General features: G+C 37.3%; 1 protein-coding gene across 3 annotated transcripts in view; it reads right to left on the bottom strand.

The window, feature by feature from the left end:
- The window catches only part of PHKB (phosphorylase kinase regulatory subunit beta), a 227,599-nt gene that overhangs the window by 38,255 nt on the left and 166,074 nt on the right, over positions 1-23,270 (bottom strand). For all 3 annotated transcript variants that reach the window (XM_070771929.1, XM_070771927.1, XM_070771928.1), the window contains 9 exons: positions 14,557-14,612; positions 13,946-14,039; positions 8,751-8,834; positions 8,181-8,285; positions 6,961-7,043; positions 6,668-6,758; positions 2,058-2,119; positions 1,810-1,972; positions 595-676 (listed from right to left, as the gene is read on the bottom strand). In XM_070771929.1, the coding sequence (XP_070628030.1) occupies positions 595-676; positions 1,810-1,972; positions 2,058-2,119; positions 6,668-6,758; positions 6,961-7,043; positions 8,181-8,285; positions 8,751-8,834; positions 13,946-14,039; positions 14,557-14,612 (820 nt within the window). The remainder of the gene's footprint in view (positions 1-594; positions 677-1,809; positions 1,973-2,057; positions 2,120-6,667; positions 6,759-6,960; positions 7,044-8,180; positions 8,286-8,750; positions 8,835-13,945; positions 14,040-14,556; positions 14,613-23,270) is intronic.

Here is a 23,270-nt window from a genome sequence, read left to right as displayed (position 1 = left end):
GAAGTAGACCAGGATGTAGAATTCAAAGATTCCTTAGTTGTAGATTTCAGGGATAACTGGGTTTCAGCCTTAATGCACAGTGGACACAAACACAGTTAAAAACGACTTATTTTCGTAAACAATCTTGACAGTGCGTTCTATTAAATGCCATGTTCCATTCCAAATGGCTGCTGCAGACCATGAAGGAGCTAATTCTTATGGCTATAATGATTCAGTATTGTTCTTAAAAACATACAGAAAATAAAAGTGGAAATAGAAACTGTCAATAAACAACTATGGAGTCATCAGAGGCTAACAGTCACAGGCAGAATCCAGGCTCCAACACCATTAAGATAATCAGACAGACAAACAAGCATTACTGCATGAAAGCAATTCAGGAGTTCATACATCAAACAGTCTATTCCATTCTAGGGGTACGAATGAACACTTTCCTTTTAAAAAACTTTTAACTTTTAAAAATTAAAAAAGAAAGGTATACTAGAGAAGAAAATAACTTGTAACAGTTTAGCACATGTTCATTATGCATTTCTGATATATGTTCAAAAATAGAGAAGTCTTTTTATTTAAAATGTTCTCTTAGTTAGATACTCTTACCTTCCTTTGTGATGAAGTTGGGGCCTTCTCTTTTGAGCAGTATACCCAGTAGGATGGCTTGGCTAGCCAGACAACTACAGTCCTGAAAATATAAATCACTATGAGTAACTGGAATGAAATGGGTACAAAAATTACCACAGGGAGTAACTAATCATGAAACCTCATGATGCAAAGAGGAAATATTCTGCTATGCAATTGAGAAAAGATAAAATGTCATTGATATATTACCAGGCATAAGATGACATTATACAACTATTTATTTTAGCTACCTTGGAAACAGTGGGTAGACAAGCAGGCTTCCCGGGGTAGTAGAATTTAAAAATCAAATTTTCCAGGAAATAAGATAAGTAATGAATAGAAAATATGTTGTCTATAAGCTAATGCAGGTGACACTGATGCTGTCACCCTCTGAAAGATTTGGCCAAGTCATTTATCTGCTCCTTTTTTGACTTTACTTGTTCATAAATGGGAGACCACGTTGTTACCGACCCATTGTGGAGAGGAGGATGAAAGAAGGGGACATGTGTAGGCTGCTTATTATATGTGTTATGTTTTATGCCTATTATATCATATTCATGCTTATATAGATTTATAGGTAGTAACGATCAATCACAAGAACTGATATCTGGCAGGCTACATATTTAGCCTACTCAAATTTGGATGGTCCAATAAAATGTCACTGTGCTTATAGCTCTACCATTAGAATTATATTTCCTTTGATAGGTACTATACTATACTCTACATCCTCACCTGTCCTCCTCCAAAATGCAAATAACCTCAGGGAAGGGATAATACTAGGTTGCTAACCTAATATTCACATGGATGTAGTTAAAGGATTGCTTTCTTCAGTGACTGGAGAGACTCAGAGCAAACATGACCTAAACACTGAGACAGGAGAGAAGGCCCAGACTGGGAAAAGAAGAGAAAGGGCACTGAAAGAGAAACCTAGAGATCCCCAAAGCAACTATGGTTCTTTAATGGGCTATTTAATACTTTCATACACAAGACAACCCATTTTAAGCATCTTAAAGACATTCACGCTAATATTAGATCATGAGAACTACTTCTCATTACTGCCTCAGTTATAGACAGGCCATCTACTTCCAGGCTAGTTGCTACCTTCTCTGGGAGGACATAAAGCAATATGGTTTGCCCCTGGCAGTTCCTGCTCTGTCAACCTCACTCAGGGTCATGTGGGAATTGCATCTTCCTCACATTCAGTTTTTGAAGAATTTCATGGGTGAGTTTGTTTCTCCATTCAGTCATGGTAATGTCTGGCTTCTGTTCCTGTTCGGGAGCATTGGAGGTGCTGCTTTGTCGTTTGACTTTTGAATGTTTGGGAACTTCTAATTCCTCAAAACTCTTAAATTCTGGAAGCCTAGAATTTAAAAGAAAAAGTTTCATATTTCCTGCATTCCTAATGGAATCTCAAGAAACACAATAAATAACCTAAAGGAACTTACTCTTCTATTTCACTGATTCGTAAGAAGTCAAGTTGTTCAACCACAGCTCCAGATATTAGTGTCTGAAATGCAATTGAGAAAAGATTCACAACTCTTAAATTTATCAAGCAATAACGTTATGATTTATGCACATACTATTCTGTAAGTATACAATACTTTAAAATCAGACAGATTTTCACATACAACAAGCCCCCTGAAACAGAACATAAACATCCAGCTACAAGTTCTTGAGTTATAATAAATAGCAGAATCAGATGAACTGTTTTTTCTTTCTATCCTCTTATTTATAAGTTCAATTAAAAACTCAGAACTTATTAAAGTGCTAAAAGATAAAAATTTGATGCTTAAAAAAAACATGAAATATTAAAACTGTATTCAGAAAATATAATGTGAAATTACTCTTTAGATTTGGCTACCATAATATATTTCAAGGCTATCCAATGATAAGATACTGCCAAATCTCCATTTTTCAGGATCATGAAGTTATTGATTATCTAGGCCAGTGCTTCTCTGTATTCTGCCAAGCAATATTTGGTCATTTTATATCCCATTGTGTGTGTGTTAGTTGCTCAGTCATGTCCGACTCTTTGCGACCCCATGAACTATAGCCCACCAGGCTTCTGTCCATGGGATTCTCCAGGCAAGAATACTGGAGTGGGTTGCCATGCCCTCCTCCAGGGGATCTTCCCGACCCAGGGATCAAACCCAGGCCCCCTGCATTGTAGACAGATTCTTTACCGTTTGAGCTACCAGAGAACCTCATGAGCAAACTAAATGAGGCCAAACTTGAACATAATAGTTGCTTGTCAGTGGTTCATGTATAAATGAATGATAACCCACAATGATTTTTACCACTAAGTGTCACTTCTAAATATCTGATGAATTGTCAGATAAAAGTGAGAAATATACTGACAAGGAAACAAGCCATAAATTGTTACTTTAAAAATAAGGTAATTCTTTCATCAAAACTGTGTTACATATATTACTTTTTCTATTTTCTCCTGTTCGTTTCAAATGAGAAGCCACAGGATTTAGGGAATGTCACTCTTGTTGGTTAACCACAAGAGATGTGCTGCCTTCTCTTCTAGTGAAAATTTATAAAGTAGATGATCAACAAATATCCACTACAAATAGCAGAAGGAACATGTTACCAATCATACTAAAGCCTCCTTGCAGAGTCTGAATGAGACAGGCCAATATGCAACTAATTTGCACATTTTTATGTGGCCCAGCCACAGTCTGTGCCTGGGCAGAGGGCAGTGCCAAGCAAAACTGAAGTCTACAGAGTGGTATTTCCTAAGATGCAGACTTACCCCTAAACATCTTGCTCTACAGTTAACTAATTTGTTAGACAAATATTTACTGAACACATATATGCCAAGCACTATGCTAGGTATTAAGGATATAGCATGAACAAAATGCACATAATACACATTAATTCAGCCCATAAAGTAAATGCTACTCTGAATTAACAGATAAGTTGTAGATTTCATTAATAATCTACAGAGTTTTTGATTTAAAAAATTTAGTTGGTTGCAGAGGCTCCTAAATTATTTTTAAAATTGAATTACATTTGTAAAATATTATATGTTATAGGTGTACAATGCAGTGATTCATAATTTTTAAAGGTTATACTCCATGTGTAGGTATTATAAAATCTTGGCTAGTTTTATAAAAAACTATTGCAATTATTTTGCTAGGCATTAATACTTTAATTCTGATGGTAATTAAATAAATTAATATTGACAAATATGTGTCAAATGCAATACAGTATTCAAAAAGGTATCCTGTCAGTGATATTCAATTATATCCCCCAAGGCCCTCTCCAACTGAACATACCACCAAAGACTGTTCTCCATCCCATTATTCTGAATCCCTATCTTGCCTTATCTTTGGTTTTGCTCTTCTACTAAAATAAGTCTCATGAGATCAGGAACTCTGTATATTTTTTTTTCACCATTATATCTCCACTGCCTAGAGAGGGCACTCAGTATTTGTTGAATCAAGGAACCAATATTTACATATTTCTTACAGAGAGAACAGTAGTGAGCAGAATACTCTGGGAATGCAGAGATGAGTAAAGCCTGGACTAATAAGAGTTTTCAATCCACACAGGGAAGCAGGCCTAAGAAACTAGTTCTACCTAAAATAAGAGCTATAGCAAAGCTCAAGGAAAATGCCACAGAAACACACTGGAAGGAGAAATTAAGTCCAGACTTGGAGACTTCACTAAAGAGGTGAGATTAAGTTATAAAATTAAAGTGTATGACTTAGAAGGGAAAAAGAAAAAAAGCAGTTCTAGAATAGAGTAATAGCATGAACAGGGAAAAAAATAAATCACATTAAAGATTTGGAAAGTACTCAGTACTCTTGGAGTGGAAAGCAGGACTGAGAATTAGCTGCATGGAGACATGTCCTGGGTGATGAAGCTAGGAAGTGATGCTGAGGCCCAGTGATGAGAGAGACTATAGATCATGGGCTGAAGACATTTGAAAGAGCCTTAAATAAAGGCCCAGAGAAGTACACAGGTGCCATTTCCATTTCCTATACTAAAGAGAAGACAAAGGCTGGTTCAAGGGTGTGAGGGGTTGTTTAATGGGTATAGTGTTTCAGTTTTACAAGATGAAAAGAGCCTTATTCTCTGGTTAAGACTGTATTCAATGGTTTAGTGCATAGCAGAGAGCAGAAGATATAAAGATTAAATAACAGTTTAAGTAAAAGACTCATAAATGGATTGATTAAAAATTGGAAAGCTGTCATTTATGTCCAAGATGTAGATACGAACAAAGGCTTCACTGCTTAGTGATGAGAAGCTGTCATCCATTGCTCTGACTTTCAAAGTGCAGTGTTGCACAAACTCACGGTCTAGCATCTGTGCTGTTAGGATTGAACCACTTGTGTTGCCTATGTGAAAATAATCTGTACTGTTGTAAGTATCCTATACAATCTGATAATGTACCATTTCATTGTCTTTTGAATCTGCATTGGTAGAAAGCAACAACTGAGAGATGTTTCTGATACTATACAGAACAGTGTAACACCCTGGCTCCTTAACCCAACCCTGCTCTCAGGACATGGAAGCAAAATGTACATCCTTCAAGCAGAAGGCTAGATGTTTATTTTCTGGGAACCTGAAAAACCCAGAAGAAAAAAACACCCAGATATTGGCACCTGGGGTTTTCCCCAGCAAAACTGGTCCTTGCCACTAGCCCACCTTATAAGTAAATTCACCATGACAATGATCCTTGTTCCCAAACACACAGCTTCCAATAAACTTTTTATTCTCTCACTCTTAAAAATAAAGGGACATTTGGCAAAACTAATACAATTTTGTAAAGTTTAAAAATAAAATAAAATTGTAGTTGAAAAAAAAATAAATAAAAAAAAAATAAAGGGATAGCTGACAAATGACTCCAACATGAAAGACTGAGCCCCCTGAAAACAGAGAAAAGAAACCTGAAAGAGATAATGTACAAAAGAAAGATTTCCAAAGCTATCCTGTTAATATTCTTAGAAGGATAAGACAAAATATAATATTCAGGAAAAAAGGACAACATACTATAAAAGAGAAAATTAAAAACAAGATAGCTAAAACACAAACATCAGCAGAGGAGCTACATGCTAAATATCAAGGAAATTGCCCCAGAAAGCATTACATACAAAACGACAAAACAAAAAATAAGGGGAAAAGATAAAAACTTAGATAAAAATCAATTGAGTATACAAAACACAAGCAATGGTGAATGAGAATGTAAACATGCCATTTACCAGGTTACTTACATAGGTCCCTCTTTATAAATTTTCCTCTTTCTTACTCAATACTGTGCACCTACCACATAAAAGACTATGAAATGATCACAACTTTTTAATGGAAATAAGAAATTTAAGCCCATAATGGACTATAATTTGGATAGTTTATGTTAATGGTCATAAAAGGATATTAAAAAAGAAAAGTATCCTCTCTGGTCTGAGTGATTCTGCAGAACTCGCCTTTAATGTTTGGTAAGACTTCAAAGCCCAGTGATGTTGAAAGAAAGGAGGCTACTCCAGGCAGAGGAAATGGAGTGAGCAGAAAGGGGCAGAACCTCAAAAAGCTGAGAACACAGTAATTAAGTTGTATTGGCTGAAGCAGAAAGAATGTTTAGCAGGAGATAATTGTAGGCAGAGAGTCTGCTATGGCTAATAGGGAACCACAAAAGGATTCTGTTATTTAGGAGCTGTGAAAATAAAGCTGTAAAATCTGAATGGAACAAGCATTATCTCCAGGTTGGATGTCACTGTAGGGTAGGGAAAAGAGCACTGGACCATGGAGTCAAAGAACCTGAGATTATACAGGTCACTTCACCACTCTGGCCTCCAGCTTCCTCAGATGCAAAAGTAAGGTAAGAGATGACCTTTTAAAGTCTAAAATTCTGATGGGAAACCAGTGCAATTGCTCAAGCATCAGATGGGAAGGATCAGATAAACAGGGTGGAGACAACGTGAATAGGAAGGTAGACAGAGAATAAAACATTCAGACAAAAACCTTACAAAGAATATAATTAAGAAACATAGTTGATTCTATGGATTAATTGTGCTGGAAAAAGAAACACTGAAATTCAGAAGACTACCTGTAGACGATCAACATGAACTTTGACTCCTCCAATCATTCCTTTCTTAAACGCTGCCAGCATATCTAATATGGGATTGAATCGGCTACCTCTGAAAAATATAAACAGATAAAATGTGCATATTAACAACAGAATGAGAAATTAATAATCTAGTACTAAGTGCCCTTTATATATGCAAACCACTCTGTTACATGCTGAGATGGATATAAAAGTGTAAGGAGGCCCTGCTTCCAAAGGGTTCACAGTAACAATGGCAGCGAGATGCATGCACCTCACTTCTTTCATCAGCCTACCTTATATTGTCTTCCCGGATGAGAACAAGGAAAAGTGGACGTCCATGCATTTTCCAGTATTGCTTAATAAACTGGAGTGCATTCTGTTAAAACAAAGAATGAGGTAGGATGTAATGGCACAGTATCTGAGTTGATCAGGATGCTTAACCATTAGTGGCAAAGAGCCAACAAAACTCTTACATATCCAGATAATATCACAATCAAACTCTGGATAAGATAGACTACTTAGGGGTAGAAACGTTCTAATAACACTCAGGTTAAGCTAGAAATCATTTTGACTTTAAACTTTGTTCTTAAAAATAATCAGATCACCAGATCACACATGTCTTAAGGTTGCCTTGTTTGCTTTTTTTTTTTTTTTGAGGCCTAACAAATACAGTTCAAGAGTAGTCTCAGGGAAGGAAAATCAACCCAAGGTTATCATCCAGAAGATTAATTCTCACTCCATAATTTATATTACAGTAGGTAGAAGAGATTGGGCTGAATCTATATATACCATCAGAAACATGGAGAGTTCTTTATTTGATTCAATTTCTATTAGCATCATTATCACATCAAACACACACATAACATTTCACTATGTACCAGGCACTATTCTGAGGGCTCTGCATGTATTAACTCCTAATCCTCAGGACAGTCCTGTTCAGTTACATAGATGAGAAAACAGGAACACAGAGAAGTTAACTAATTTGTCCAAGATCACACAGCTGGTAAACAGTGGAGTCAAGATTTTAACAAGTAAATCTGGCTCCAGACTTCATGCTCTAGGCCACGACTCTAAGCTTCTCTACTCTGCAAATGGAAAAGGGAATGAAGGAGATTTTAACTGACTGGGTATTATGAGTTAGATGAGGTTTTATTTGAAATTCTTCATAAATAAAATCATTTTGCTAACTCAACTTTGTTCAAAAAGAGATAAATTTACTGTTATATGAACCTGGTTTCCAAAACAGTTTCCCCTCTGCTTTTACAATATATATATAATCCTTTTATTCCATTTGTAGAAGGTAGAGCAAATAAAGTCATACAACTTTATATAAAACAGAATACATCTATTATTCTAAGGCTGCAAGTAGTTTAACTCCCCAAAACTATGCAGATGTTGTTTAACTTTCATATTTGATACTGTGTTAATCCAGTAGCATAGGCCCAGGAGCACTTCATTTAACATACGATAAAATCAGTAGAAACAAAAACATCCCCTTCAATTAAAAGGCTACCTTTATGTCATCTATCAGCAGCAAAACATCTTGAGACATGTAGAAATCACTAAGGTCAAAGATGATAGGGTAACAAACCACAGTCTTTCCTAGAATGCGATAAATCTGTAAGCAATAGTAAAAAAAAGTCATATATCCATACACACATATATACGAAACAGACGAAAGGCAAAGGTACAATACTACAGTCTTAAAAATTAAAACTGATGTTTATTCTGAATAAGCAAATAATCTTATAAAATCTATATAATATCAAGAAATTTTAGCTTCTTAATTGAATCAGTATGCTGATAAAGTAGTTCACCTTTATTGTAATGGAAAAAAATCTGAGTAAATACTACTACAATCAGATATCTTACTATGCTTAGAAGTAACAGTGAGATGCGTATTTATTTTTAGAAGAGTTCATGATAGCATACAAAACTAATTATTTACTTGTAGAAAATAATAATTGAGATAATTAGCACAAGTATGATGAAACGTGCAAATGGATGCACAACAGGTCAAACATCATTCTGGTCTGTGGTATTACAATCTGAAGACTGCTCTATAAGGAAATTTCATGAGCACCTTTGATGTACCAAGGCAGCCAATAGGTCTATCTGGCCTTCCGCAGAGTCCTAATTTTTCATTGACACCCAGATGGAAATAAGCCTGTAAGACACAAATATGTAAATCAGAGCCAGACAAATATTAATGCTTTTCGTTTTTTTTGCCCCACCTCAACTACTGCCCTGCTAATTTCTGATTTTTCCAAAGAGGCCAGGGAAAACTTTATTCAACGGACTTGCAGGAAAACAAGACAGCCAATGACATCAACTTAGATTCTGGGGCACTGGGAGATTTGAGAGTGAAACTTTTGAGATCCATTTAGCAATATTCTAAAATTCAGCACTGTTCTTATATTATCATGTCATAAATTTACAACTTGCATGGCTCTACCTGATTCACACAAGAACACAGAGAGACAGATGCTTCCTATGTGATAAAACTTTTCACTATTTAAAGTTTAAAAAATCAGGGCCACATAACTTCTACTAGATTTCCACCTTCAATTATTTCCTACCAACAAGAAAATATCTTTATTGCTTTTTCTGATTATATGAATTTTATGAAAAATTTAATCCATATCCTACAAGGGAATGATCCTGTTATTCTCTCAATCCCTTAGGCAACAACTTTTTCACTTTGGCATGTGTTAAAAGGAGTGTAATTTATTGTTTGATCCCTAAGAAACACTGGAAGTATAAAATATGGTTACAAATTTTTAACAGTACATAGATAAATATATACCCATATCATACACACACACACACATGCATATATTTACATAAATGGGTTCATATACTATATAATCTGGTATTCCAGTTTTTTAAAATTAGTATTGTTCTTTTCTACAAAGTAAAAACAGACCTAGAATGAACTAGATGTTAATCAGTGCCAGAGGATGAGTGCTTAATCCAATTAAGAGGTCTCCTTACCATATTTAAAACTAACATGGATTCACCTGATGAAGGTAGCTCCCAATTTTTTGTTATTTCAAAACCAATTCAGTAACAACCTTTTGTCAGTGTAGTATTACTTCTGCAGGATAATTTCCCAGACTTGATAGAGTCAAAGAGAATATATATTTTCTTTCAAACATAATGCCAGGTTGGTCACCCTCCAGAAATAATGGACCAATTACATGTACATTAACAGTGCAGAGGACATTTTTGTCACTCTCTTGGGTCACAATGATATTTCATTTTAAACAACTGTATTCAAATATTTTGTGGTTGACCATTTTCCTATATATTTAATAGCTATTTGTATGTTCTATACATTTTTTCCTTTTATCAAATATTTTACTCAATTTGCTCATCTTCAATGTTGTTATGAAATGTGAGAATGACAGCACATTAATTCAAACATCATTTCAGCATGTGGTATTTCAATCTAAACAATTTTCTGCTAGGAAATTTCACAAGCACCTTTGATGTGCTGCTTGTTTATGCCACCTACAACTAAATTTATTTAAATGTGTCAATCACTTCCTTAATGGCTTTTTGGCACTGGTGTTACTCTAAGATTGGACTTTCCCTTCCAACAGTTATAAAATGTTCTAATTTTTCTTTTAGTAATTTTATATTTAATCATTAAAAATATTTAAATCTTTAACCTGTCTGGAATTTATTTTTGTACCTGAAGAGAGGCAGAAATCTAACCTAAATTTTTTTAAATGTAAAATAAAACCAACTGTCTTTACACAATCTACTGACTATGATTTGAACTGATTTCAAGTATCAATCTCAACATACACAAAATTAACACCATCACCAGAGCTCTCTGTTCATTTTGTCATGATGCACACATGTATGTCAGAATTAGGTCTGTCTCTCTCCTTCTGCACTGACTATACCTAGAGAATAGCACCCCCTGAGTTGGCACTGTGCCTGGCATACAACTGGTGCTCAAAAAATACTTGGTGGATGAATGAGAAAGCAAGTTAACGTCCTCTGGAGCCACATGTACTGTGCATATTAATTCTGGAATAGTAGTGGTTTTAGACAAAGCCAACTAGACAGAAAAAGTTCTCTATAAAGCATTTTATTGTATAGGCTGCACTGAAACTGCAATGCACAGCACGAGATGGAGATATCCTTCCTTTGTATTTACCTAGGTAGAAAGGAAATCTTTAAATACTACCCAATTACATTAAAAGCAGCTTCCTTAACTTCCTGAGCCACAGAAGGTCTATGACAATTAGGTAATCAGATGCAGAATGCTTGCTGTATTACAGGATGCAGATAATACTGTTCCTATGTTATATACATTCACACCATTTAATGTGCTGAAACATACAGTAGGGACAAAACCACCCAGAAACCCAGAAATACTTCATTCTCTTGGGTTGGCCAAAACTTTTGTTCAATTTTTCTGTAAGATGACTCTAGTAGCACTTAGTTGTCTAACTTCATTCAAAACAACTGTTGGATTGTATTGTGACAGCTGTCATATCAGTGTGCATAAAAAAAACAACTTAGCAAATTGGTCAATTTTTGTGTAGCCATTTTAATACTGAGGATGGAAGGGGAAAAAAAGCAACATTTTCAGCCATTATGCTTTATTATTGCAGGAAAAGTAAAAACACAACCGAAATGCAAGAAAATGTTTGTGCAGTGTATAGAGAAGGTGCTATGATTGATTGAACGTGTCAAAAGTGGTTTCTGAAGTTTCATGGTAGAGATTTTCACTGGATGATATGCCACGGTTGGGTAGACCAGTTGAAGTTGATAGCAATCAAACTGAGACATCAACTGAAAACAGTGTTATACCACACAAGAGACAGCCAACATACTCAAAATATCTAAATCAAACACTGAAAATCATTAGCACCAGCTTGGTTATGTTAGTCATTTTGACATTTGGGTTCCATGTAAGTTAAGCAAAAGAAAAATCTTCTTGATCATATTTCCACATGTGATTCTTTACTTAAATGTAACAAAAATGTTCTGTTTTTGAAACAAATTGTGACAGGCAATGCAAAGTGGATATAACTGTACAATAATGTGGAAGGAAGAGACTGTGGGGCAAGCAAAATAAAACCACCACCAACCACACCAAAGGCCAGCCTTCATCCAAAGAAGGTTACACTGTGTATGTGGTGGGATTGGAAGGGAGTCCTCTATATGAGCTCCTTCAGAACAAAATGATTAATTTCAATAAATACTGATCCCAGTAAGACAAACTGAAAGCAGCACTCGACAAAAAGTGTCCAGAATCAGTCAACAGAAAATGCATAATCTCTCATAGGATAATGGAAGACTGCATGCTTTTTTGATGACCAGGTAAAAATTGCTACAACTTGGCTGTGAAGTTATGATTTGCTGTATTTGTGACATTGCACCTTCAGATTTCCATTTATTTTTGTCTTTAAAAATTCTGTTAATGGAAATAATTTCAATTTCCTGGAAGACTGTGAAAGGTGCCTGGAAAAGTTCTTTGCTCAAAAAGATAAAAAGTTCTAGGAAGACAGAATTATGAAGTTGCCTGAAAAATGGCAGAGGGTAGTAGAACAAAATGGTGGCTACATTGTTCAATCAAGTTCTTGGTGAAAATGAAAAAATGTGTCTTCTGTTTTTACTTAAAAATTCAAAGGAACTTTTTGGCCAACCCAATAAGTCTTCACTTTGTAACAGAATGCTTGCTACCACATCTGTGATTCCTCAGCACCTTGGACTAACATTTATCATAGTACAATCAAAGTGGATTGTCATTAACAATTTTTTTTCTGTCATCTCACGAGATTCAGAATTCACTGACTAAGAACACAGGCAGGGTCATTTTGTCTACGTGCCCCATATAGTGCTCTACATAGAGCAGGTATTGCTGATGAAGGAATAAAATGCCACAATCATGTCATCTAGAGCCATGTTGGTCTTTTAAATCTTGACTGCATGTTGTCTGGTAGAGTATAGACTCTAACGGAAAGAGTTGTTGATATCAAAATTTGGCCTGAAAAAAGCAGATTCAGGTTAATTTGCTTTGAAGGCACGTTTATCAAAGAATAATAACCTTTGTCTGGAGCTTTCAGTGAGAGACCTTAAAAGTGTATCAGCAAATACAGCCTGTACCTGAATGATAAGTGCACAGTGTAACAGCCTTGGATTTTCAGACCTTCCATGCTGCCTCCTCTCCTTACCTAGGGGATCCTTACTTTCCTCTTGGACTCTCTTTGCCTCTTCTACCACGAAACCCAGCTTTCCACCATTTACTTCTTAGTGTGATTTTAAAGTGTTAACCTCTTCTAGGGTTCCTAGCATTTTCAGCCATTATCTCTTTAATTAGGGCAGAAAAATTCTAAATTTGTTAAGGACTTTGAAGAGCTGGTGCTCTGGGTTACCTCTGGTTTTGTGGCCAGTGGGTAAGGTCCAGTCTGATTAGCAACAACACTGGGGCCTTGCATTTTCCCTGCAATGTGCGCCTCACTTCTCAAAACTTTTATTCTTTTTGTAAAGTCAAGGCTTTAATCAAAAACATTTATATCAACTTTATTGACTTCACTTTGATCACTTGAACAAACCAAACACTTCCACCAAACACTGTGGAAATTTTTCCTGTATTGCTTTTAACAATTACCAAATAAAAACAGTCGTTTATTAAATAATTAGTGGAGATCAACAATTTCCTGTCCCTAATGAGCAGGAATATTTCTAAACTCAGGCACTCCTGGATACATCTGTAGAGCAGTGCATGCAGAAGGCCTCAAAAGTCACCACTTTTAATTCAATCCAGTAGGTATGTAACTGTATCAAAGATAAATTCAGTTGTCACTTTACAATTATATTGAGAACCAGCAAACCAAAGAAGATAGGAATCACTTCAAAGAGTAAGGCAAGAGAAAAAGGGCAGTAGTTATTACCAACAATATTTAGGTGAGAACATTTCTTTAATAGTTAAAGGGAAAATCAATCAAATGTAAAGGTTAATTTGATACACCACTACTAATATTAAGGCTAATTTGTTATTTAATTGGTCAGTCCAGGTTAGTAACACTTTAGCAAGGAATGGAATTAACAAGACCTATGAATATAATGCACACACACAATGCAGTTGCTTTTTAGTAACAATGTTTGATAAAGTGGGTCTCTCAGCTTAATCAAAGACTTTTGCATCAATGACCTTATTTTAGAATTGGATTTTAGCTATGCTTCTTAACTGTAAGTAATCATCATGCTCTAGTACCTCTACAAAGGAGACAGTAAAGAAACAGCATCACTTACTTTCACCAGCTCCTGCTGGGCCCAGATCTGAATGGGTTCCACCTGTTGAGGAGTTTGAGTCTGAATACCATATGTGTTGAGGAAAACTTGAAGGCTAGAGAACAAAAGGAAAAAAAGATATTGCATTTATTAAAAACAATGATGAAGGGGGAGGAGAAAAGGTGAGAGACTGTGCTAGCTGGGAATGTCTTATCATGTGTTAAATACCAGCAATATGTCATCTGCACTGAAATCCACAGGCCCTCTTTGTGGGGGCGGCGGGGGAGGTTTCTTCACAGAGCATCAGATGTGAGCTCTGGTGGCTGGCAGTGAGGTCAGTACTAACTTGGGGGGTGATCCCCATAATCTGTTTGCATTAATTTCTCAAAACTATATGCTGGGCAACACTGGCACAGGTCACAGACTTTAATATTTGCACCAGCTAAAACAAAATTGTTTTTAAACATGAAAATGTTGTTCTGACACTTAAAGTGACATTAGTGACATCCTAGAAACCCTGTCAAGGGTCTATGAAACTAATTTCTACCACCATACACAATATTATAAGCCTAAAGCAATCAACCCCCTTCCCTCTCTGTCAAAAGAACATACCACCCATCTGGATTTCATACCGTTGGCTTTCTGCTATGAGTGCTACATAAACAACCAAATCATTTTCCAGTGGACCCTGTAATACAGAATAAGAGAGGGGAACATTTTAAAAGATCTGATCGTCACTGACAATAAGGAGAACCAAGGACAACATTAACCACCTCTAAGCAGTTCATTAAAATGACGGACACCAGCTGGCTCTAAGCAGTCTCCTCTCCTTCCTTCCTCTCCATTTGCCCACTAATCAATTTGATGGTGTGGACAGAGTAATGGAATACCAAGGAATGGAAAGCCATAAATCTCACCACTGCCAGAGGGCCAGAGGGGCTAGACTTTCAGGGCTATTTTGAATGATGCATAAGAGTAGTTTAGGGACTGAGAGTCATTTTCCATCATTTAACTATGACGGGAAGAGTAGGAACTAAAAATAAAAACCCAACTTACATATTCTCTAAAAAAAGTGTGAGTTAAAATTGCTCATTCGACATCTTCACCGCAAAAAGCTTTCCCTTTTTTTGTTAGCCAATTTTCCTTGGGCACCTTATATATCAAAATAGCTTTATTCTAATATACAGCTTCTACAGTAGAGAATGAACTACCCAGTTGACTATATAATTAACACTGTGTTTGTTAAATACAAGCTGTTGGGCTTAATAGTTCTAATCAAACATAGTGCTGGACATTTATTATTCTTTTTTGTGTGGAAAAGATTCACTGTAGCATATATTATGCATTGTTAAAATGAACCCAATTTTAAACTTGTATATAATTAACATTAAGAAGCACCAATAAACTACAGTATTAGGCTCTGAAAATACTGATCAAACATAATTTCTTTATAGTAATGAATCCAACATTCCCAATAGTATGCTGTAAAATGTTTGATTTACCATCAGTCAGCTTCTCTCTATGGTATTCAATATGCCACTAGAATTTACGTGTGACAGAACGCAAGAAACACCAGAATACATATATCAGCAGTAAATAACATACAGTAGAAGGATGGTTCAGAGTCATCATGAAAATGCCATTTCAGGCAGTCCTCAATGTGATTTAAAAGAACAGATGAGAGAAAATATGATGGAACAACCCCACAAAAACAAATACACATTAATAATGCTATAAATTCTATTTTTATTTGATAAAAACTTTAAAAGTTGATGTTACTCAAAAAGATGAGAAAAAGTAATTATTCAGAGTCTCAAGACTTCTAACAAATAAAAACATTAAAATTTATTTTTCTTGGATGAAATTTATTCATCAAAAGGAGAAGTAAACTTATGGTGTGCCATTATCTTGAGGACAATTGGAGTTTTTAAATAAAAAGCAAGTGAATACATCTATTAGAATGCAGACATTATTCCAAATAAAAGGTAATTTGTAGATCCTAACTGGCGATTAGGTATCTTCTTTTCGAATCACAGGCCCGTTTGGGACAATGTTGTTTCTATTTGCATGACAGAGCACTCAGATCTAAAATGCCTACTACAACATGTTGAATCAGAGTAAGCACCTGGTTAGGGAACTATTTGATGGTTGAAGAACACTTCTATTGTGAAAACAGCATTTCAGAAACTTCCAATTCACAAACCGTCTACCATAATGAGCTTAGGGTTTTAACCCTAGCCCAAGTAGGACCCTTCACCCCATTTCTTTTCACAGAAAAATTTTTGCATGATCAGTCCCACCACAACAATTCTCTTCCAAGTGACAAAGTTGGAACTACTTTTCTCTGTATTTTCATAATTCTCTTCAAATCACCAAAATTGTTGTCTAAACCAATGAAGTCTCTTTGAAAACTTCCTAATAATAATTAACAGATTCTATTTCTGAATGGTATTATTCTTCATAATATTATAATACTTTCTGCTTTTAGGTTCACAAAGTATGTAAGAATACATACACACACACACACACACACAAATATTCGAAGGACTCCAAGATGGCACAGAGGTAAAGAATCTATCTGCCACAGAGTAGGAAATAGCAACTCCAGTATTCCTGCCTGGACAATTCTATGCACAGGAGAATCTGAAGGGCTACAGTCCATGGTGTCGCAAAGAGTCAGACACAACTGTGCAACACGACTGTGCAAGTCAGCATGCACGCATACATACTCAGTGACTCCTCTCACATAGAATACACAACGTCCTAAAGTGATGGTTACTGTTGCCATTGTTACTTTTCAATCCTGAATGTTGCTATAGAAATGAAAAGAGATGGGACTACTTCCTAGTGGTCCAGTGGTTGAGAATCTGCCTTCCAATGCAGGAGAGGCGGGTTTGATCCCTGGTTAGGATCTATTAATAAGATCCTACATGGTACAGAGCAACTAAGCCCAAGCAAGCCAGTTAGTGAGCCTGAGGAACTAAGACCTGATGCAGCCAAAAAAATTTAAAATAATTATTTAAAAAATGAAAAGAGAAGAAGATTAAGGTATTTTATCAATTACTTTATCAATTATGGTATAAGGGAAGGGCTACAGGATTTTGGTGACAAAATTGGTGCAAATTAGACGATCTCACCCTCTTCCACCACCACCCCCACATGCATACACACAGACACCCTGTTTAAAACTCTCCACTGAATTCCCATTGTTCACAGAATAAGAACCAAGCTGCTTACAACAGCCTACAAGTCCTTACATAGTCTAGCTCCAGCCTACTATTTTCTCATTCTATTCTCTTCTTCACCACATTTTGGCCACACTGGGGTCTCTCTGTCCCTTGAACATGCCAACTATGTTCCTATCAGAGGGCCTCTGCTCTTGTTGCACTCTTGCTTGGAATGTTTTTCCTTTAGATTGTTGCATGCAGGTCTCAACTATCATCCCTTCCTTAGAAAGGCCTTCATGTTCTACCATGGCAGCCCTCCTCTGTTACTTTGCCTTATTTGTCTGCTTCACAGTACTTGTCATTTCTAGAAATTACTTGATTTTATTTACTTATATGTTCACTGTTATTCATCCCTACCAGAAAACAACTCCCTGACGGCAGGCAACTTGATCTATCCTGTCTATCGCTATGGCCCCAATGTCAAGAAAACATGCCTGCCACACAGTAGGTGCTTCCTATCTGATGAATGACTGCCCAGGCAAGTTTCTCTATGTTCTTCTATGTTTATGTAAAATAAAAAATGAGAATAATGGTATAGGAGGCCTAACACAAAGGCAGAGGATCAAACAAAAGAGGGCCAATAGAAATATTTACGAACCTTGATCTGCTAAACAAATGATATTTATACTATTATTTGCTGTATGACTATATCAATTAACCTCGCTAAGCCTCAGTTTCCTCACTGGTAAATTGGGATAATAAAAGTATCTACTTTACACGGTTTTGAGGATAATACATAACATACATAAGCACTTAACTGCATCTGACATGCTCTTTTTTCTCAATATAATATACATACTTTATTTTTTATTGAAGTGCATAACAATTTAAATAATGCATATTATTATTTAAATTATAGGTATACAATATGCTGCTGCTGCTGCTAAGTTGCTTCAGTCGTGTCCGACTCTGTGCGACCCCATAGACGGCAGCCCACCAGGCTCCCCTGTCCCTGGGATTCTCCAGGCAAGAACACTGGAGTGGGTTGCCATTTCCTTCTCCAATGCATGAAAGTGAAAAGTGAAAGTGAAGTCGCTCAGTCGTGTCCGACTCTTCGTAACCCCATGGACTGTAGCCTACCAGGCTCCTCCGTCCATGGGATTTTCCAGGCAAGAGTACTGGAGTGGGGTGCCATCGCCTTCTCCAGGTATACAATATAGTGATTCACAATTTTTAATGGTCATATTCCATTTACAGTTATTATAAAATATTTGGCATATACTCTTAAGTGTTTAAAAAACATTAGCCCTTTTATCAATCCAGTAACATGACCACAATCTTGGATCACTGTTACAGGCTTTCTGGACTTTCTGCTTCACGTTTGCTTCTGCCTATCTTTTGTACTTTATGGTCAGGTTAATTTTCTTTTATCAGTGATTTTCACAAAGGAGGTGGTCAAAAAATATTTGTTGAATGAACGAAGAAAAGGGAAGGAAGGAAGGATGGGTGAGTAACAGATTTTTATGTCATGTTTAGGATATCACTTTATACTTCAAAACCAGTATTTCCCAAATAAAGCCCCAACTTCCCGATGATCTTCACAACGTCACTGCTCCCTGAAGTGCCCTGCTTGTGTCCCCTCTGTTTGCTTTAGAACACACCATTAAACAAACAAACATCATGTTCATCTCAAGTTTCTGTGCACTGTCCTATCTTTGGACTGTTCCTTTCTGCTTATCCAGTTTCTGACTCACTCTTTTCAACCTGGTCCCCTCTACAGAGTCCCACAAACATCAGGGTGCTAAGACTACAGTCTCTATCACCAATAGCAGATGATGTCTGCCGGAGTCACCTGTCTTCTCTCTGCCAGGGCTTTCTGCAAGCTTATGAGTGGTCTGTATCACTACAGAGTGCACCTTTGAGGACCCTCTCATGCTCTTTTCTCACTTAGCATGTACTCAGCACCTTATACCTAAAGAAGGCAGTTGGCAGCTATTTGGTAATCTGGAAGAATATTTTTAAAATAAATATTGTTACATTTTTATTAGCAATACAAAAATCTTCCCCTCAGCATAAAAATAAATATTTGCAAATTTAAACAGGATATCTCTAACTAAGGGAAAGAATCCTAACTAAATGCACACATATTTTTAATAAGCAATTAAGGAATGTATGAGCTTTCCTGGTGGCTGAGTGGTAAAGAATCTGCCTATCAATGCAGGAGATGTGGATTCGATCCCCGGGTAGGGAAGATCTCCCTAGAAAAGGATACGGCAACCCAATCCAGTATTCTTGCCCACATAACATAAAATTTACTATCTTTATCAGTTTTAAGCATACAGTAGAAGAGAAACTTTTATAGCATACCTTGCCCATGAGCTGGGCACTATCTATATTAATACTGCAACCCATCTTGCTCAAAATTTTAAACTATGGTAATTAAAACACTGCACATACATCTGTCTAGATTCTAGTTTTCAAATTACCCAAATCAGATCAAAGAAAGTAACAAGGCTAGATTTTCAGCTAGGAGTTATAAATAAAATAGTAAAATACAACTTTCAAAGAGTATATAGAGAAACTTAAATGTGAATGTACCCTAATGGTTTCCCTTCCCCTCTTCTTTTTCAAATTTAATTTTAATAATTAATATAATTCAATTATTTGGATCATAGAAAAAGCAAGAGAATTCCAGAAAAACATCTACTTCTGCTTCATTGACTATACTAAAGCCTATGACCATGTGGATCACAAAAACCTGTGGAAAATTCTTAAAGACATGGGAATACCAGACCACCTTACCTGTCTCCTGAGAAACCTGTATGCAGGTCAAGAAGCAACAGTTAGAACCGGACATGGAACAATGACTGGTTCCAAACTGGGAAAGGAGTATGTCAAGGTTGTATATTGTCACCCAGCTTATTTAACTTATATGCAGAATACATCATGCAAGATGCTGCCTGGATAAAGCACAAGCTGGAATCAAGATTGCCAGGAGAAATACCAATAACCTCAGATATGCAGATGACACCACCCTTATGGCAGAAAGCAAAGAAGAACTAAAGAGCCTCTTGCAGAAAGTAAAAGAGGGGAGTGAAAAAGTTGGTTTAAAACATTCAAAAAATGAAGATCGCATCCAGTCCCATCAGTTCAATTCAGTTCAGTCGCTCAGTTGTGTCCGATTCTTTGTGACCCCATGACCCGCAGCACGCTAGGCCTCCCTGTACATCAGCAACTCCCAGAGTTTACCCAAACTCATGTCCATTGAGTCAGTGATGCCATCCAACCATCTCACCCTCTGTTGTCCCCTTCTCCTCCTGCCCTCAATCTTTTCCAGCATCAGAGTCTTTTCCAATGAGTCGCTCTTTGCATCAGGTGGCTAGAGTATTGGAGTTTCAGCTTCAACATCAGTCCTTCCAATGAACACCCAGGACTGATCTCCTTTAGGATGGACTGGTTGGATCTCCTGGCAGTCCAAGGGACTCTCAAGAGTCTTCTCCAACACTGCAGTTCAAAAGCATCAATTCTTTGGTGCTCAGCCTTCTTTTCAGTCCAACTCTCATATCCATACACGACCACTGGAAAAACCATAGCCTTGACTAGATGGACCTTTGTTGACAAACTAATGTCTCTGCTTTTTAATATGCTGTCTAGGTTGGTCATAAATTTCCTTCCAAGGAGTAAGCGTCTTTTAATTTCATGGCTGCAGTCACCATCTGCAGTGATTTTGGAGCCCCCCAAAATAGTCAGCCAGTGTTTCCACTGTTTCCCCATCTATTTGCCATGAAGAGATGGGACCGGATGCCATGATCTTAGTTTTCTGAATGTTGAGCTTAAAGCCAGCTTTTTGACTCTCCTCTTTCATTTTCATCAAGAGGCTCTTTAGTTCCTCTTCACTTTCTGCCATAAGGGTGGTATTATCTGCATATCTGAGGTTATTGATATTTCTCCCGGCAATCTTGATTCCAGCTTGTGCTTCTTCCAGCCCAGCAGTTCTCATGATGTACTCTGCATAGAAGTTAAATAAGCAGGGTGACAATATACAGCCTTGATGTACTCCTTTTCCTATTTGGAACCAGTCTGTTGTTCCATGTCCAGTTCTAACTGTTGCTTCCTGACCTGCATACAGGTTTCTCAAGAGGCAGGTCAGGTGGTCTGGTATTCCCATCACTTTCAGAATTTTCTGCAGTTTATTGTAATCCACACAGTCAAAGGCTTTGGCATAGTCAGTAAAGCAGAAATACATGTTTTTCTAAAACTCTCTTGCCGGTCACATCACTTCCTGGCAAACAGATGGGGCAACAATGGAAAGAGTGACAGGCTTTATTTTCTTGGTCTACAAAATCATTGTGGACGGTGAAGTGAAGTGAAGTCACTCAGTCGTGTCCGACTCATTGCGACCCCATGGACTGTAGCCCACCAGGCTCCTCCGTCCATGGGATTCTCAAGGCAAGAATACTGGAGTGGGTTGCCATTTCCTTCTCCAGGGGAATCTTCTCTACCCAGGGATCGAACCCTGGTCTCCCGCATTGCAGGCAGACGCTTTAACCTCTGAGCCACCAGGGAAGCTCCAATAGTTAAAGAGTGGACCATAAAAATCAGGTTTTACTTTTGCTTATAGAAGTAGAACAACTCAACCAAAGTCATTCAGAAGCTTTACTGCCACTGGATCAAGTAGAGCAAGAGAAGACTGTTAGCAAAGATCAGTAGGATTGGATTTTAGGAGCAGGCAGTGGGAAGAATGTGAGTCTTTTCTCGGATAATGGCACAGAAAGATGAATAGATTCTATTTACATCTTATTCATGGAAATAGCATGAAAGCCTATTAACAAGAATTACATTATCTTGTTGATTACGTTTTGTAGTCCAGTTTAGAAAGTCAAGGAATTATATCTCAAGAGTCTGCTGTATGTACTGTCACAAAAACTCCAGTTTTTAAAGATGAGGAAACTGAGGTGAAGAGAGGTGAAATAATATGTCAAAGGTCACACATCTAGTCAGGTAGAGCTTAAACCTGACTGCAGATATGTCTAAATCTAAAGTCAATGTGGTGCATGTCAGGTATGTGTTTCATGAATTATGTGCTGCTTGCAGCTGTGGTTTGTATTAGTCAGGGTCCTCCAGGGAAACAGCCAACAGGGTGCATGCATGTGTGTGTGATTGTGTGTGTAAAGAGCAGGGATTTAATGTAAAGAACTGGTTCAGGCAAACATGGTGTGTGTGTGTGTGTGTGTGTGTGTGTGTGTGTGATTGTGTGTGTAAAGAGCAGGGATTTAATGTAAAGAACTGGTTCAGGCAAACATGGGGGGTGTGTGTGTGTGTGTAAAGAGAAGAAAGACATATAAAGAACTGGCTCAGGCAATTCAGGAGTCTGACAAGTCCCTCGATCTGCCAGGTGAGTGGACAAACTGGAGACCCCTGAAAGGGATGGTGTAGTTCTAAAGGCCAGGAGGCTTAAATATCCCATTCTAATCTAAAGGCAGGAAAAAAGCCAATATTTCAGTTTGAAGGCCATGAGACAGAGAGAATCCACTCATACTTGGGGGAAGGTAAGAGACTCGTTTCTTTTCAGGCCTTCAGGGATAAGGCCCACCTACATTATGGAATGCAATCTGACCTGCTCACTCTACTGATCTAAATGTTAATCTCATCCAAAAACACCTTAACTCTTATCCAGAATGTTTGACCAAATAGGTGAGCACTTCATGTCTCAGCCAGGGCGACACATAAGATTATCCATCATATGAATGTCTTACAATCACGAGGAGCAATTGTTGTTTTTCAGTGTCACTCAGTCCTGTCCAATGCTTTGCGACCCTGTGGACTGCAGCACACCAGGCTTCCCTGTCCTTCACCATCTCCTGGAGGTTGTTCAAACTCATGTCCACTCATGTCGATCACTCATGTCCAGATGGTGATGCCATACAACCATCTCATCCAATGTCATCCCCTTCTCCTCCTGCCTTTAATCTTCCCCAGCATCAGAGTCTTTTCCAATAAGTCAGCTTTTTGCATCACGTGGCTAAAGTATTGGAGCTTCAGCATCAGTCCTTTCAATCAATATTCAAGGCTGATTTCTTTCAGGATTGACTGGTTTGATCTCCTTGCAGTCCAAGGGACTCTCAAGAGTCTTTTCCAACACCACAGTTCAAAAGCATCAATTCTACGGCACTCAACTT

This window comes from Bos indicus, chromosome 18 (genome assembly GCF_029378745.1).
Source record: "Bos indicus isolate NIAB-ARS_2022 breed Sahiwal x Tharparkar chromosome 18, NIAB-ARS_B.indTharparkar_mat_pri_1.0, whole genome shotgun sequence".
NCBI classification, from domain to species: Eukaryota; Metazoa; Chordata; class Mammalia; order Artiodactyla; family Bovidae; genus Bos; species Bos indicus.
The sequence above is the reverse complement of the archived record's forward strand: the minus strand, read 5'-3'. Positions and strand labels throughout refer to the sequence as shown.